Here is a 17,878-nt window from a genome sequence, read left to right as displayed (position 1 = left end):
CCTCCTGCTCCCAACATTATTCCAGTCCATTGGCTTAAACCTCCTCCGGGCTGGATTAAAGTCAATGTGGACGGCTCTGCTTTTGGCACTCCTGGTGAGGCAGGAGCGGGAGGCATTTTTCGCAACTATCGTGGCTTTCCCAAAGGTTGTTTTGCTTTTTCTACCCCTCCTTCTTTTGCTTATTTGGCTGAATTGAGAGCCGCTATTTTCGCAATTGAACTTGCTTGGGAGAAAGATTGACATCAGCTTTGGGTTGAGTCAGACTCTATGTACGTAGTTAATCTACTTCGACATCGTTCCATGGATGTTCCTTGGAGTATTCGTCAAGAGTGGTTGCATTGTCTCATCATTTGCTCTAGGATGAACATTCTTTTTACACACATCTTCAGGGAAGGAAATAGAGTTGCTGATGCATTAGCAAAGTTTGGAGTCTCTTCCTCAGTGATCAATTGGTGGCCTTCAGCTCCTGCTTTTTGCCACAGGTTTATCAATGATGACATTTGTAATATTTCTCACTTGCGGTTTTCTTGACCTTCCCTAAACTTTTCTCCTTCCCCTTTCTTCGTGTTTGTTCTTCTTCCTCTCCTCTTGTTCAAACACACACATTTTCTTTTTTTTATTATATTATGGGTTTGTCAGTTCTTGGGCCTCGGGTAATCACCCCGCTCAAGTTCTGTCTCGTCCCAATTTCTATAAAAAAAAAATATAAAATTGAAAAAATACTTAATATCTGTTTGTTTTCATTGTTCGGAACTGCTTTAATTCTAAAAAAGAGACAAAAAATATTTGATGAAAATTCAAAACAACTATTTTTAATAGGAAATCTAACTAATATATATGCTACCATAATAGCTAACAACAAATAGAAATAGATGGAACAAACGAATCCTAAAGTGAAAATAAACACTTATGTAACAGTCAATTCGAGAAATTCTACCATAAATCAGAACCATTTGTGGTCCTTCTACTCAGATGATGTCAATCAACAGTTGAGATGATATGACATCATCAGAGTGGAAGGATTACCATTGATACCGGTACACAGTAAGATTTTTTTAAGAAAAATTTACATAAATTAGGACCTTAATGTGACAAAATAAAAGGGTGTTTGGTTGCTCATTTTTGACCTCATGTTTATATTTTTTCTTTAAAAATGAGAGTTTTAGGTGTTTGGTTAGTCCTTCCTGTTTGCATTTTGTAGTTGAAAAATAGCTTATAAAGGCAAAGAATTTTTTAAACCGCAAATAACAAACAGTAACAAAAAAAACAACAACAAAACAAGTAAACCAAACCAGCCCTACAACGTGAACATCGGAAATATATAAATTTGTGATGTGTCAAGGGGCAAATTATTAGAAGCACTCGGTTCTCCATGTCAAATGTGTAATATGGACTCACGCATATTATAAGAGGTCCCACTATTTTAATTATTACGTGAGGTCATAATACACGTATCCAAATGTGAATTAGAGATCCTCCAAATGACATGGAAGACCCCGAACTTAGGGGGTGTTTGGTTGCTTCTTTTCATGTTCCTTTTTGCCTTTTCACTTCAAAACGGAGAGTTTTAGGTGTTTGGTTAGTGACCTCATGTTTGCCTTTTACATCTGAAAAGCAGCATTAGGTGTTTGGTTAGTGATCTTCTGTTTGTTTTTTACACCCGAAAAGCAGCTTTTTACAAAAGCAGAGAATCTCTGCTTTTTGGAAAAACAGTTTTTTCCAATAGCAAACAGTAACCGTAACAATAAACCATGCAAACAGCAAAGCATAACACCAAACAGCAACAGCAAACAGTAAAACAATCTGGCCCTTAATATAACAACTTGTGTCAAAGGGGATATAAAACTTAGTTATTGCTCACTGACTGCTCAGTTTCCTTTTTCTCTTTTCCAAGTACTTCTGTCGTAAGTAGAATCCGCTCAACTTCTCTTCGAAGTTGAACCACAGTATAAATAGAGTTCTTCATTTCACTCTCAATTTCAGGCATTTCCCCTATATCTGCGCCTGAAAACCGTTAATTAAACCCATCTTCTCCTTGATCAAGACTTGAAGGACAGGCAAAGGTTAGTCATTTTCTTTTTTCTTTACCGTTTTCTACTGTACTGCGGCCGGCCTGCGTTTCTTAGACGGTCGGTTCGTATCTCAGATAGGATACATTAGGTTTTTGTCATTTCGGATATTTGATTCTGTAACAGAGAATGTGTAATGGTATGCATTGTTTTTTTTTTTTGCTTTGAAAGTGTTTGATGAATGGTTTCGTATGATTTTCTGAAGTAATTTGGTGAATTGGCGGCTATTTTTCACATTGTTCTTGTTTGATTGTGTTGTTTCTTTTATGCGGAGAGTTCAAATTCTTGTTTGGGTTAATAGGTTTATGTTAATTTTCTGTTTCGGTTTTGCTTGAAATATCATTCAATTTAACACCGATTGTTTTTCTTCCACATGATTTGGGGAAAAGAAGAACATGATACAGTAAAACCTCTATAGGAATACATTTGGTATCAGACTATTCCTATAACAACTGGGAGGTTATTACTAAATAGAGTTTGGTCATAGATGTTATTACCAATGTTATTACCAAGTTGGGACCAGTTTTTTTATAACAAAATAGTTGTTATTCATAGAGTATTCCTATATAGAGGTTTTACTATACTTGATTTTGAAAATCCCCAATTGGTTTCATTTTGAAAATCTCCAATTAACCTGCTGCAGCTTAGGGGTATAATATGGTGTAATGAATGGAACTTCAATTCCATGATCCCGACTAAGTTTTAATTTTTCAGTTCCTCATTTGATTTCTAAGAAATTTTAATCAGATGAAATGTTTACTTTGTTATGAAAAAGAGAACTTTTTATCTGTCTTGAGTTTTGGTGCTTGAAAATCACTAATAACAAGAGGATTTCGACATGTATAATTTTTGGTCTTATCTTTAGGATGTTCATTCATTAATTTGGGGAAAGATTAACGAAATGTGGGGAAAAATTCAACCCCCCATTGATATAGCCTGCATTTTTGTTATGGTGTTCTGTAATAAAGACATTGGAATTGGTGACACTCAGCAATATCCTTGTATGCATATGATTCTCTTCTATCATATCTTTTCCATAGTTGTTAATGGCGACGCCATGGCTTGTACGTACAAGGGTCAAGGTCTGGCACCTTAGCACCCCTTAGGGTGGAGGATATTGCAACTGGTGACGCCAAGGTGCACCTTTTTGCACCTAGACATGGTTATCACAGATGTGCCCTGGCAGGCCTTTTGTGTCACAGGTTATTTTCTAGGGTTTTATATTATTTATCCACATGTTCAATCTCCATGGATTAGACACATTTAGTGTCCATGAATAAACAAAAACAAAAGGAAAAGAGGCAGACTTACAAACTGAACAATCTTAGAAGAAAAAAAAATTGAGAGAAAGATGCATAATCTTGAAGTTGGAGACTTTTGATAAGAAATAGCTATTAGTTAACTTAGGATTTACTTTTTAGTTGAATATGTTGACTTCAGAACATAAGTTTTATTGCATGTTAGAATTTATTAAGAATATTAACATGACTTATTTATTTATTTTTGTGCATTTTGATTTTAATTACAATTTCTTATATTTGAAATATATCATTTAACTCATCTTGAGGACATATGGGAACAGTGTGAATAGATGGAAGTAGTCAATGCTCTTGGTCAATGGTCTTAGTCAATAGTCAATACGTAATTGTATTTGTTTTTATTAGCTTTCCTAGTTTAGCTCGTTAACTTTTGTATAAATACCTATAGCTAATAGGTAATATGGGAGACGAATTGTTATTCTATTTTGGCTCCAGTGAGAGAGGGAAGAATTCCTTGGAACGTGCCGGTTAGCATCTTGTGTTCTTCTCTGTCAGTTCCCCTAAAACCCCATATCCAAAAGGGGTTATTTTCCATTCTTAATGGGTTAATTATTATCTGTTTGTTTGGTTTTCCTATTTTCAGGTGTTTAATCAGAAGATTTTGTTTATTGGAAACAATCTCCAGCCAAGTGATGGAGACGGAAATAGATGTAAGGGACACAGTGGTAACTCAAGTTAGTTTTGGCGGATTCGACAAACATGTGAAGGCAAAAGATCTGGTGGAATATTTGGAAAATGAGATTGGACAGGTTTGGCGGTGCAGGTTGAAGACATCTTGGACCCCTCCAGAGTCCTATCCAGATTTTGAAGTAACAAATGCAAAAGATCTTGCAACAAGTGATGGCTATAGGAGGGTAGAGCCCCATGCTTTTGTGCATTTTGCGTCACCCGAATCGGCTATTTGGACCAAGAATGCTGCAGGACGTTGTGAGCTTTTCTTGAATGGTCAGCCATTGAAGGTTAGTCTGGGTCCTGAGAACCCATTTCACTTGAATCAAAGGAGGAGAACAACAACACCCTTCAAATTATCCAATGTGGGTCTTGATATTGGAACACTGATTAGCAAAGATGAGTTCATGATTGGTTGGAAAGGACCTTCTTCTGGGGTTGATTTTCTTGTTGATCCTTTTGACGGGACATGCAGATTTTGTTTCACAAGGGACACTGCCTTCTCTTTCAAAGGCACAAATGAATACGCGGTTTTGAAATGCGATTTTAAATTGGAATTCCGGGTGAGAGAAATTAGGGATGTTAAACAGTATACTGACACCTTCGGTCTTGTTATCGTGTTGCAGCTAGCATCAGCACCTTTCTTATGGTATCGAACTGCTGATGATGACATTGAAGTGTTAGTTCCGTTTGATTTATTGGATGATGATGATCCTTGGATCCGAACAACTGATTTTACACCTAGCGGGGCCATTGGTCGATGCAACTCTTATAGAGTTTCAGTCCCCGCTCGCCATGGTATGAAGTTGAGGAGAGTTTTGAATTTCCTAAAAGAACGGAGGGTGCAGCAGAACAACCTTCAACAACCTCTCAAATTCCTGGACGAACCAGAATACGGGATGCCTATGTCAGATCCTTTCTTTTGCATTCATCACAAGAAGGGGATAGCTTTCGAAGTGATTTTCCTACTGAATGCTGTCATGCATAAAGGGATATTCAATCAGCATCAACTATCTGAAAGCTTCTTCCATTTACTGAGAGAGCAACCTCCGGATGTTAACGTGGTTGCTCTGAAGCACATCTGTTCCTATAAGCAGCCTATGTTTGATGCGCAGAATGGGCTCAAAGCTGTCCAAGAGTGGGTGCTGAAGAACCCGAAGCTCTTACAGAGGCCGAAAAAGCTGGACGATATTGCAGAAATCAGGCGATTGGTTGTTACTCCTTCAAGAGCCTATTGCCTTCCGCCTGAAGTAGAACTCTCCAATCGGGTTTTGAGAAAATACAAGGACATTGGCGATCGGTTTCTAAGAGTTACCTTTATGGATGAGGGTTTGCAAACAATCAATTCCAACACTCTCTCTTACTATGCTGCACCTATTGTAAAAGATATCACTTCGAACAATTTTGCTCAGAAGACAAGAGTCTTTAAAAGGGTGAAGTGCATTTTGACTGATGGATTTTACATATGTGGTCGGAAATACTCATTTTTGGCTTTTTCATCCAATCAATTGAGGGATCGTTCTGCATGGTTTTTTGCCGAAGATGGGAAAACTAGTGTTCAACAAATCAGGAAATGGATGGGGAAGTTCACCAACCGTAACGTTGCAAAATGTGCTGCCAGAATGGGCCAGTGTTTCTCTTCTACATATGCAACTGTTGAAGTTCCATCTGAGAAGATGAAGGAGATTCCGGATATTGAGAGGGGGGAATATAACTTCTCTGATGGCATTGGTAAGATAACACCAGATCTCGCAAGGGAAGTTGCGGAGAAATTGAATTTGGGTAATAACCCACCCTGCGCTTACCAAATCAGATATGCAGGCTGTAAAGGAGTTGTGGCATGCTGGCCGGCACAAGGTGATAATGGGGTCCTCCTGTCTTTGAGGCCCAGTATGAACAAGTTTTACTCAGTCCACACGACCTTGGAAATCTGCTCGTGGACAAGGTTTCAGCCTGGTTTCTTGAACAGGCAAATCATCACATTACTTTCAGCGCTGAAGGTCCCGGATCAAATATTCTGGGAAATGCAGACAGGTATGATCTTTCAACTAGACCAGATGCTCGAAGATGCCAATATAGCTTTTGATGTTATAACTGCATCTTGTGCCGACCAAGGTCACACTGCAGCAATAATGTTGAGTGCAGGCTTTAGGCCTAAAAACGAACCTCATTTACGAGGCATGCTTACTTGTATAAGAGCGGCACAGCTTTGGGGACTTAGGGAAAAGGCTAGAATCTTTGTTCCTTCAGGAAGATGGTTGATGGGCTGCTTGGACGAGTTAGGGGTGATTGAACACGGCCAGTGCTTTATCCAAGTGTCCAACCCGTCTTTGGAGAACTGTTTCTCGAAACACGGTTCGAGTTTCAGAGAGACAAAGAAGAATCTGCAAGTAATCAAAGGAACTGTGGTCATAGCTAAGAATCCTTGTCTACATCCAGGAGATGTAAGGATCTTGAAAGCAGTTGATGCTCCCGAACTTCACCACTTACATGACTGCCTCGTTTTTCCCCAGAAGGGTGACAGGCCACATACCAATGAAGCTTCAGGAAGTGACCTTGATGGGGATCTGTACTTTGTGACGTGGGATGAAAATCTTATTCCTCCAGGTAAGAGAAGTTGGCCGCCTATGAAATATGATGCAGCGGAGGCGAAACTATTAAGCCGCCCTGTCAGTCATCAGGTAGTTCCTCCTGAATCTTGAATAATCAGTAATGTGTTTTGACAAATATCCTTTCATTCTCTTTCATAAGCAAATGCGGCAAAAACATTAAGAACTAATTCCAAATCACATATACAGTTGTAGTATTATCTGAAAAGCTTAAGAACCAGTTTTCTTAAACAGAATCGTATATGCCGGATGATATAATGTTTGTTTTGTGTAGTATTATCTGATCCGAGGTGTGATTTTAATGAACAATTTATAGAATGAATTTCGTGACAGAAAAGATCTGAAAGATTGTGTTTTAATTTGCAGGATATTATAGAATTTTTTGCAAGGAACATGACAAATGAGAATTTGGGGGCAATCTGTAATGCTCATGTTGTCCATGCTGACATGAGTGTATACGGGGCTCTGGATCCGAAGTGTATAGAACTGGCCGAGTTAGCTGCCACAGCTGTTGACTTTCCGAAAACTGGAAAGCTGGTGAGTATGCCACAGCATCTGAAACCGAAAATGTATCCAGACTTTATGGGAAAGGATGAGTTTCAGACCTACAACTCAACCAAAATTTTGGGAAGACTCTATCGCCACGTTAGAGATGGTTATGATGATGAGGATGTGGCTACATCTTCTGAGCTTAATTTTGTTCCAAGTGATATCCCGTACGATAACGATCTGGAGAAACTCGGTTCTGCTAGATATATCGATGATGCATGGAATCATAAGTGTTCATATGATGGACAGCTGAAAGGTCTTTTGGGGCAGTATGCTGTGAAAAGAGAAGAAGAGATCGTAACAGGTCACATCTGGTCAATGCAGAAACACGGTAGCCGGAAGCAAGGGGAACTGAAAGAGAGGCTTAAGCATTCTTACAGTGCACTGAAGAAGGAATTCCGCCAAGTCTTTGAGAAGATGGATATGGATTCGGATTTCGAGGAACTCACCGATGAGGAGAAAAATTCGCGATATGAGCAGAAGGCGTCAGCGTGGTACCAGGTTGCGTACCATCCGGAATGGATAAAGAAGTCTGTGAAATTACAAAGGCCTGATGCTAGTGGTGGAAGTGCAACAATGTTGAGCTTTGCCTGGATTGCTGCTGATTATCTTGCCAGAATTAAGATCAAGTGTCGGGGAATTGAAGGTGTTGACACTGATAAACCTATCAACTCCTTGGCGAAGTTCCTTGTCGACAGGATCTGATGCATGTTTCAGAACACTGTTGTTTTTGACTTAGTTATACTTCTCGGGCCGCAAGTCCACTCTGCCAGTTCCTAGTCGACAGGATGTGATCCATTTTGCAACACTGTCGTTTTCCTCGTAGTTATAGTTTTCAGGTCGCAAATTAACCTTACATTAGGTACTTTGTTTTGAAGTTTGTTGTGTTAGAATTTAATTTCAGGTTTAAGTTGTTTTCTATCTAGATATATCAGTAAACTTCATCTTTTCTAAGTTTTCCTTTCTATTAAATATCCACATATTCAATTGCAGTTTTGCTTCATTCTGCTGAAGCTAATATTTTATTTCCACACAATGTTACTTGTGATTATTGGACCTTGTTTCCTTCATTATGTTTGTAGTGATTCCCATTTTTTCTGCTTTCATTATGGTTATGGTCAATCTGCTTAACAATTTCCCTCTCTGTTCAAATAATCTATAGTTATAGTTTCTCATGCGCCTCTTTTCCATTACCGTTTGTAGGCTCTTCGTTGCAGTTTCTTTGATTTGCTGGACGGGAATATAAACAAGTAAGATCTTTCATTTCAGTCCTTCTGGTAATGCTTAACATTATTGCAGTCTTTTATGTTGCATCCATCTATTTGAATACTTTCAACATCTACTGGTAGTTTTGCAGTTCCCTATCAGTGAATTTGTTGTGATGCTTTTTCACTATGATGTTATTTTGGATCAATGGAATGATTTGCCATGGAGTGATGTATCTGCAGTGAATCAGACAAAATGGTAAGGTTAACTAAAGTAATCAGTGTGTCATACTGCAACGAGGTTGGCACCCCAAGCACACTCCGAGTTAGAAACCTGAATCAAATAAATGAAAAAGTAGAAGAATTCAGTTTGCTCCGGTTATGATAATATTTTTTTTAATAGTTCGGTTGTGATAATATTGGAAAAATGTAAAAAGAAAAAGATCTTTTAATTTGCTTATGTGCGATAGTACATAGGCAAAAAGCATCATTATGCTCCTGATTTTTCATTTTTGGTTTATTAAGTCCTTCATCTTTTATTTGGATACATTGAACCTCTTATCATAAGTTATGAACATCTAATTCTGTTAAAAATACTTTATTAATTTCATCTGTATTTGAAATTATTAAAAAAATTATTTTTTTATAGTTTGAATTAAGGTTTTTACAGTTTTTCTATAGCCACATCACACATCCAAAATTGCATCCAAACATTGAAAAAATACAAATCTCAAATGCAAGTGCATTGAATAACAGTATGTTAACTAAATTTAATGTTGAAAATTATTTTTTTGGTCATCAAGAGCTTAATGAGACCAAAAATAAATGATCAGAGACTTAATATATCCAAATAAAAGATCAAAAGCCTAATGAACCGAAAGATGAAAGATCAGGAGTCATAGTAGTACATATGACACAACTTTTAAAATCAATTTTAGGTAAAAATTCAAACTTTAAATTAATATTTAGAGTTATATATATATATATATATATATATAAATATAAAGCAACATATTATTCAAGGGTTAGGTTATGCTTACTTTGTTTTTGACAAAGTAAGTTTTACTTTGTTTTTTCTACCATTGGATAGGGTAAAGGCTATGCTTACTTTGTTTTTAACAAATGAAGCCTTACTTTGTTTGTTTTTACCATTGGATTAGTTTTCTAATTCATCATCCAATGGTGAAAACACACCAAGTAATGATACTTTGTAAAAAACAAAGTAACCATAGAAGACACCCATTGGATAGTGATGAACTTTGACAAAGTAAGCTCATCAAATGGTAGAAAAAAACAAAGTAAAGCTTACTATGTTCGACAAAGTAAGCATAGAACCTATTATTCAATCATACTATCCACATTCTCAAAAATTACATCAATAAGCCAACTTGACAAAACTGTCGAAAAATAATCGCATGTCTAGCATTTGTTTCGAATTCGACATGTGTAAAAATCAGACTCTCCAACCAAAGCATACTTGTATGTACCGCAAAATAAAAAGGTCCCCGTCTCGTCACGTACCACAGCCCCGAGTCCGCACTTATCTTCGTCTGCAAATGCCATCGTGTCCGTGTTACATTTAACTGCCCGTCGAGAGGACCTCCATCGAACCATCTTCCGTTGAAAAGCCGCCAATCACGATACCCATCGAAGCACCGCAGCCAGCTCCGATCTTCAATCATATAGTGTTGACACTTAAAATAAGTAAAAAAACTAGATTAAAATTTAAAATTTATTTTACACCAAATTATCCTACAAACTAAATTTATGGATCAAATTTTTTTTGTTACTTAGATTTTTTTTTTGTTACCATTCTCCATTTTTCCTTGGATCCACTATTCTATGTTCCAAATATTATTTCCTTTATTTCATTTTATCTATCACTTTTATTAATATTATAATATTTTTACATGTATCGAGCTTTTATGTAAAAATACTCAGTCCAAATCCAATCTAATCTGCTATTAATTTAGTTGGGTTTGGACTGGATTGGATTCAGGTTTAAATTTAAATTTCAAACTCAGTCCATGTAAACCCACTGAAAATGTATACAAAAATTTTAATTATAAAAAATAAATTTATACTTAAAATAAACATTTAACAAATAAATTCATTAGTTAATGTTATAGGCGGGCCATTCTTTGCTATTTTTTTATCAGTTCTAAATCCGTCCAAAAAATAGACGGGTTTTAGCAGGCCTAGATTGTGCTAGACGTAAGATTAATTTTCATTGTCAAAGTCAGACCTAAGGGGCACGGACCTGGACAGACCGAGCGGATATTCGAGCTCATGGACAGATCTAATAATTGTGAACCGTAACTCCTTATATTTTGGGAGTTAATGTATTTCCTCCTAAATTTGGGGTAGAAATTAGGGAGAGTTAGAAGAATAACTTCCAAGCCGGTATCTCCAAGCCTCCAACATCAGGTTTGAGAAGAGTTGGAGACACCTAACCAATTTTAAAAGCCAAATAAGTAATATAGTATTTTGATAGTGCTATTTTTGTCAACTTAAGGTTTAAATATATAAGAGATAAATAACACTTAGAAAGTTATTCTATGTCACGATAGCATTTTTATAATATTTTTATAATGATATATTGTAAGTTTGAAATGGATAAAAGATGGACGAGAAAGAAATTCAAATTCAAAGTGAATCATTTGAAATTAATTATATTTAATCTACTAAAACTACTGAAATACACGGGTTTTCTAGAGAGGACTGTCCTCCTATATCCAGGGGCGGAGCCAGCCCAGGGCTCAGGGGGGCCGGAGTCCCCCGGCCACCGGCTCCGTCTTTGAGTACTTATCGATTTGTTCCCTATAGCCCCTCTAAAATTAGTATATATTTACTCTATGTAGTTTCATTTTAATATTTAAAGCTAGATGAGATGGTTAAGAATGCATGCTTCAATTTTAGAGGTCTATGTTCAAATCCCCACAACCTCATTTTCTTTTAGCAAGTTTTTATTTATTTTAACTTTATGTTTCCATAATTATAAAAACATGTTACCATTATTAATTAATTTAAATGAACTCTTTATTTTGATAACACTTTTGAATTCATTTTTATTATGTGTTTACTATTAAAAAAAAGTACTAAACATATTTAATTCTATTAGTTCAATGCTAATTTCTAAAAAATGATAAGATTTTTGTAGTTTTAACGTGTTGGAGGTTTTACCCAGCCCTAACGGGCTGGACTTTAAAAATTTATCCTCATCCACACGACTAAAATTAGCCTCCCAAATCTGAATTCCTGGCTCCGCCACTGCTTATATCCTCTTAAATTTGCGCCATGTAATGCAATTTCAAAGAGGTCTTAGGGATGAACCGATCATCCGTAAAATTCTCCCTAAATATATTTAGCTTCAGTAATTGACATAAAGTTGCTAATTAACAAAGACTATATAGTTAATTTAGTGTTAGGGAAATAATCAATCAATGACATGACTTTTATTTAATAGTCATAGACTATTATTTATTTTTTATATTTCCATAGAGAAAAATAGATAAAAGATTAAGTTTGCTCCTAAATTTAGTATTTGTGTATAAAAATATAATTAATTCAAAATTTTTTAAAGGAAAGGGAAATTTTATTAAGAATCATCGAGCAAAACGCTACAAAAAAAAAGGAAGGGGAATATAAACTCACACTCTACAACCAGACTCAGAATAGATAATTCTTATTAGAGAATACGCTACACGATTCACTGATCGATTTAAAAAAAACTGATAAGAAAGTTAATCCATCTATGTTTTTTTTTTACTCCAATAGTTTTATCTATGAGCTAGGTTAAATTGGTTAGATTGATAACATGCAAATATCTAGAGTTTAAATGGATTGGTTGGAGTTAACGAAATTATATTTAAAAATATTGGGCCTAAATCCAACTTATAGGTGGGTTTTGATTCTCGGCTTAAAAATCAAATCCAAATCCAAATCCAACTTGCATATGTCCATCTTAAAAATATTACGGGTTAAGGTGCAAAAATACCCTAACGTTTTGGGTCAGGAGCAATTTTACCCCTAACGTCTAAAATGGTGCAATTTTACCCCTAACGTTGATAAATTTGGTCAATTTCAGACACTATTATAAAATACAGTTATTTTTTTTCTTTATTTTGCACCAATTGCATATCAATTCATTCTAAAAAAAGGATATCATGTTTTTTGTAATTTAATAATAAAATTGGAGATTAATATTTATAAATTCGGTGAATTTTTTGAATTTTTTTTATCTAATTCGTACAAAAGACAGTATATTTTTTTTAATATTTTTTTTTTTATTTTTTCACATTCCAACATATGTTTGTGATTTGTTACTGATAAAATAATGCATGTGTGAAGGTAGATGATAAGATTCATGACCGAGAAGACAGTTTGATGAAAGTGTCTGAAATTGACCCAATTTATCAACGTTAGGGGTAAAATTGATTTTGGCTACAAACGTTAGGGGTAAAATTGCACCATTTTAGACGTTAGGGGTAAAATTGCTCCTGACCCAAAACGTTAGGGGTATTTTTGCACCTTAACCCAAATATAATATAATAATAATATATATATATGTAATTTTATATAGGGATAATGGTCAAATTTAGCTCTGACGTTAAGGGAAGTCCTGATTTAACCTTGACGTACGAAATGGTAAAAATTTAACCCAAATATTTTCAAGTAAGATTAATTTTAGTCCTATATTACTATGTTACTGAAAATTTGGAAAAACTTATTTGATTGTTATTTAATTGTTATATTGGACATTCCAAACAAGTTTGTCAATAAACTGAAGTAGTTTCACACGTTTTTTATTGGTTATTTGTAACTATATTAGTAATACAGTAAATATTATAGACAGTTTGACAAAAAAAATTGTGATTAGTTCATATGTGTCAGACTTAGTTGTTAGTATTTTACCAGATTTTTTGTAATTGTTTTAGTAACACTCTAAATATTTTAGACGTATTTGATGTTTAGAATATTTGAAGTGACAATTAAATAACAGTCAAACCAATCGTTTCAAATTTTTTATAACGTAAGGCTAAAATTGATCTTGTTTGGAAACGTTAGGGTTAAATTTGCATTATTTCATACGTTAAGGCTAAATATGTACTCCCCTTTAAACATTAAGACCAAATTTGGTCTTTATCCTTTTATAATATTAATATCAGGATTGTAAAAAAAAGGTTAGGTGCTAGTGAGACAGATAGGGCCCTTGAGGATTAATCAGAGATTAACCGGATTTGTATTTTTATATTTTCTTATTTATTAATAAATAAATTATTATATAAATACAATAAAAAACATGTATTATACTATGTAAAAATAACAATATAAAATAATTTTAGTATAGAAAAACATGTATATTTGTGACATATATCCTTAAAAATATGTCCACAACAACATTTAAACAATAATATCATTGAAACAAATCAAACAAGTAAAATATAATGTGTATAAATAATATAATTCACTAAAAAATTATGAAATGATGTCTTTAAAGTGTGAAACCATATATGAAAATAAATGGAGAACACAATTAAACAAAAACATCAGAAAATAACAAACACAATTTACTCAAAACCATGCGACAATGTTCAACAACGAATTATAATAAAACAATTTTTTTTTTGTTTTGACTGCCACCCAGATGGCATCTAGACGGACTCCATGCGGGCTAGGTGCCATCTAAGTGGCCAAAAAGCGACAAGTAAGGCGTAATGATTGCCTTGATGTGACCATAGTTGATCAATTTATCGTTCTCCACCTTGATAAGCTTTTGTCTCTCCGTTGCATAATTGGTTCTTCTTCTAAATGTACATTTAGGGTGCATGTCATGATCTCCGAAAACACTCCTATGACATATTTTGGACAACATGCAAAGACAAAGCTAAAGTTTCTACTGCATTTTCCTTTGCCTCTACCTGGAGCTCTGCTGCAACCTTTTTTTACTTTATTTTAGTTAACCAGAAAGTTTGAATCTTTCCAATAGGTTTCACCCACTCTCTTTCTTCCTCTCAGATTTCTAAATTAGTGAGTTTCAGCTTGAGTGAGGTGACGTATGTCTCTGTAGCGAGTGTCTGATTTCCCTTAGCTATCGTTATTCCCCTTTTTGTAGGTATCTACTAAGCTAGGTGTCTTATAAAAATGGTTCCATATGATTCTAAGAGTAGGGTATCCCCATACTGGCGTTATATGTTGTCCATGATAAAGAATTTATTTTGGCAATTCATTTTGGGTTTCCATCCCCAATCTCTACTTTTTGCTTGATGGTGCCCAATAGAAGCACCATGTGGCCACTTATGCCTACTAGGGAAGAAAGAGTGGGGATCAACGTGTCCAAGTCTATTTTCAAGGCATGTATGGCTTATGGTTGATGATGTTAGGGAAGTTCATATGTCGACGAGCACCCTTTGGACCATGAAGTTCTCAATAACTATCTCTACTAGTAAGACATCTTCATGGGATTGTCTCAGAGTATTTTTTAATTTGCTGAATGAAAACTCGAATATTGAGTCATGTAGTCGTTGCCTATCCTCGTATGCTCTCTTCCTTTTATGAGCGATCTCAGGATGGTCCTTCAATAACAACATTAATGACTCCTTGATGAGCTTTTCCTTCGTTGGAGACTTCTTTGTTTCTGTCGCGCGTGCCTTTGTTAATTTCTGCAAGAAACAGTCAAGTATTCTTCTTTCTACCAGTTGGTTGAGTTTGATTTCTAGTTGCATACAATCTTCAGTGTTTTGACCTTCCCCATTATTGAAATCATAGTATGCCTTATTGCTGCGGTGCCCAACTTGTTTATTTTTAGGGTTAATCAATACACTATTTGTTTTTCACCACCCAGTATATCATCTCTTTCTTGGTAGTGTTGAGAGGTTCAAAGTTCCATTCAGGTTGATCTTTTTGCATTTGGTGCTTCTTATCTTTGTCTCATATGCGATGTTATGGAGAGTTGTTCTTAAAAGCTAACGGTCGTTGGCACTAGAGCTTTTGAGCAGACGATTGAGCCCGTGACTATCCTATTTTATGAAATCTATAGCCCATTGCATTAATTGTATAAATGTCTTGGGTTGTCATGTGGTTAGTTCTTGGAATAAGGAATCACTCCTGCAATTTGCTTCCATGGTATACATTGCGGTATATACACTAAAGTTGTGTTTTGGATAGCCACATTTTGGAACCTCTCAACCCAATCCTGAAAGGATTCTCTCGACTAAATAATTGTGATTTTGAATCATTTTTTCTATCAAGAATGGAGATAATAAAGTGTTGGGCGAATATGTGAACCATCTGGTCCAAGGATTTAAAAATACTCATACCAATAATATGCACTTCCCTAAGAGTAGTTGGGAAGAGAAAATGCATAACATCATCAGTGGCATTAGTTATCTTTAATGCCCTTCAGAAGTTTTTGCATGAGTCGTGGGATCTATGAACCCATCATATTTTTCTAATGATGGGTATTTTATCCATTGAGGCAATCACTCTCTCTAAAGATGCACACAAAGAGGAGAGGTTATTTCTCTTACCTCCGACATTAAGGCTCCCATACCCGAACCACTGATTGTGTTTCTTAGCCCCCTCTGGATTATCTCTGTCATTTGGTCTTTTTTAGTAAGTTCGAGACTATTTAAGCGGGTGGAGGATGTGCTTATAGGGTTTGTCCATCGACCCTTGTGATATCTTGGAGAAGTTGTTTTCTTCCCACGATGGTTACGCTCATCGAAGCCGGACTTCTTTACTGATTTTCTTCAACTGTGGGGTGACTCAAATCTACTTGAGGAACTTCGGATCCTACGTTTGTGCAGATAGGATGTTAACAACCTGAGTGTTCCTCACACCTCTTTCCATGGTAGGCGATTGGGGGAGTAGTCCTCCCCAAAGGCATCTTTCCTGATGCTTTCCTTATGTAAGGATGAGTGATAATAATCGGTTATCCCAATCTTTTTGAGGGCTTAGTAGCTTGCTGCAAGTTCCTCCCCACTCTCCCTCCTTATAATACTCCTAAGATATATTGTTCCTCCGCGAACGGTTGCGATCCGTGTTTTGTCTGGTGGAGCAGATGTGGAACCTTAATTTTTTGCCAATCTAATAGCTTCTTCTATTGCGGTCAGTTTTTCTTACACTTCAGTTGCCGTGTTGCTTGCTAGTTGGTGACCTGTTGAACGATGGTCAGAGTATAAAGGAGATGCTTGGTGATGCGGTCCATAAATTCCATGCTGGAAGGTTCTAAGGACCCCATGCACTCAACGATGCGTTAATTGATGTCTTGTGTTATTTGTAGAAAAGTAATTAGGTTGTTGTTGGCATCAAGAAAGGTTCCAGGTTGTTGTGAAGATGCAAGGTTACATCTATTTTCTCGTCGAGGCATGGTCATTTTTAGTCTGTCCATACTCACCGCACCAATTTGATATGAGAAAATTTGTAAGGTAGTACATTGGTGCATAAAGTGATTTTCCGGTGCCTGAAGTAAGATAAAAAAAGATGATAAGCGCGAGACAATTCACATGCAACCCCACTCTGATGCCAAAGTTAGCAATTTATGAGAGAGAGTACTAAGCAATTGAGAAAAATTATAGTAGATATATGTATGTACCATGATTACACTGTTTAAGTCATATTTATAGGATGCCCAATGGAAGATCCCTCAGATATCTTATCCTTAGATTCATCGAAAAACAGTTGGACGTAGTTTATGTAATTTATGTCATACCTGATTTGGGTTTTCTTAATTCTAGACAGAATTTGCGGGTCTTAATCCGAGCCGGATCCAGATGTCCTCACACTGGTCCACGTATATGAGGAAGGACGATATTCATATTTTTTTAAAAGCAATGATATTCCTATTTAGTTTAATTTAACGGCTCCTATTGTTCCGAGCATCCGTAGAGTCTTAGATGAGGAAACGTACATATTAGTTTTATTTTGAATGATATCAATTGAGTGTTCAAAAGGGTATTCGATAAGAAATTACCCGCATTCTATCATCCAATGATGAAAACACATAAAGTAAGACTTATTTTGTCAAAAACAAAATAATCATAACTCGAGCAATCTTGTTAGTATCGAATAGTATTGAGTAGATGCAAAATTCGTACTCAATTGCCATTTTAACAACTTAAAATTAAAGAAATTATGGGACCAAAAATAATGTGATGGAAACTTAATTTAGTATTACTATATGATAAAGAATGAGAAGACATAGGAGTTGATATTTGATAAAGAAGCATCTCCCACTACTACCACTTAATTAAACAACAAAAATTGTACTAATTGCTTAATTGCTTTCACCTACGTGTCCTTCTTATTGATGGCTTTTTTTTTTCCATTCATTTATGATCATCCAACTACTTAGACCTATGCTTTTTCTTTTGTGACATGAGGAATCTTCCTATAGTCTTTGTTTACTAAACTTCCATATTAATGCTATAAATATTCAAATTAATTTATTGAATAAA

At 35.6% G+C, this 17,878-nt stretch overlaps 1 protein-coding gene across 7 annotated transcripts; it reads left to right on the top strand.

Annotated features, from left to right (window-relative positions):
* The first annotated feature begins 1,869 nt into the window (after positions 1-1,869).
* Positions 1,870-9,073, top strand: LOC136202374 (RNA-dependent RNA polymerase 6). Of its 7 annotated transcripts, none has more exons than XR_010674426.1 (6): positions 1,870-2,063; positions 3,777-3,855; positions 3,972-6,738; positions 7,033-8,054; positions 8,419-8,465; positions 8,573-9,072. XR_010674426.1 is itself a non-coding variant. In XM_065992945.1 (4 exons), the coding sequence occupies exons 3-4, from the start codon at positions 4,021-4,023 to the stop codon at positions 7,918-7,920; spliced, it is 3,606 nt and encodes a 1,201-aa protein (XP_065849017.1). In that variant the 5' UTR covers positions 1,870-2,063; positions 3,777-3,855; positions 3,972-4,020; the 3' UTR covers positions 7,921-8,319. The 7 variants fall into 7 exon arrangements, 2 of the variants coding, with proteins under 2 accessions (XP_065849017.1, XP_065849019.1); XR_010674423.1 differs by having other exon boundaries at positions 7,033-8,077; XR_010674425.1 differs by having other exon boundaries at positions 7,033-8,077; positions 8,565-9,072.
* Positions 9,074-17,878: the final 8,805 nt, after the last annotated feature.

This window comes from Euphorbia lathyris, chromosome 8, assembly GCF_963576675.1.
Source record: "Euphorbia lathyris chromosome 8, ddEupLath1.1, whole genome shotgun sequence".
NCBI lineage: Eukaryota > Viridiplantae > Streptophyta > Magnoliopsida > Malpighiales > Euphorbiaceae > Euphorbia > Euphorbia lathyris.
Note: the sequence above shows the minus strand (reverse complement) of the source record. Positions and strands in the feature narration are given on the sequence as shown.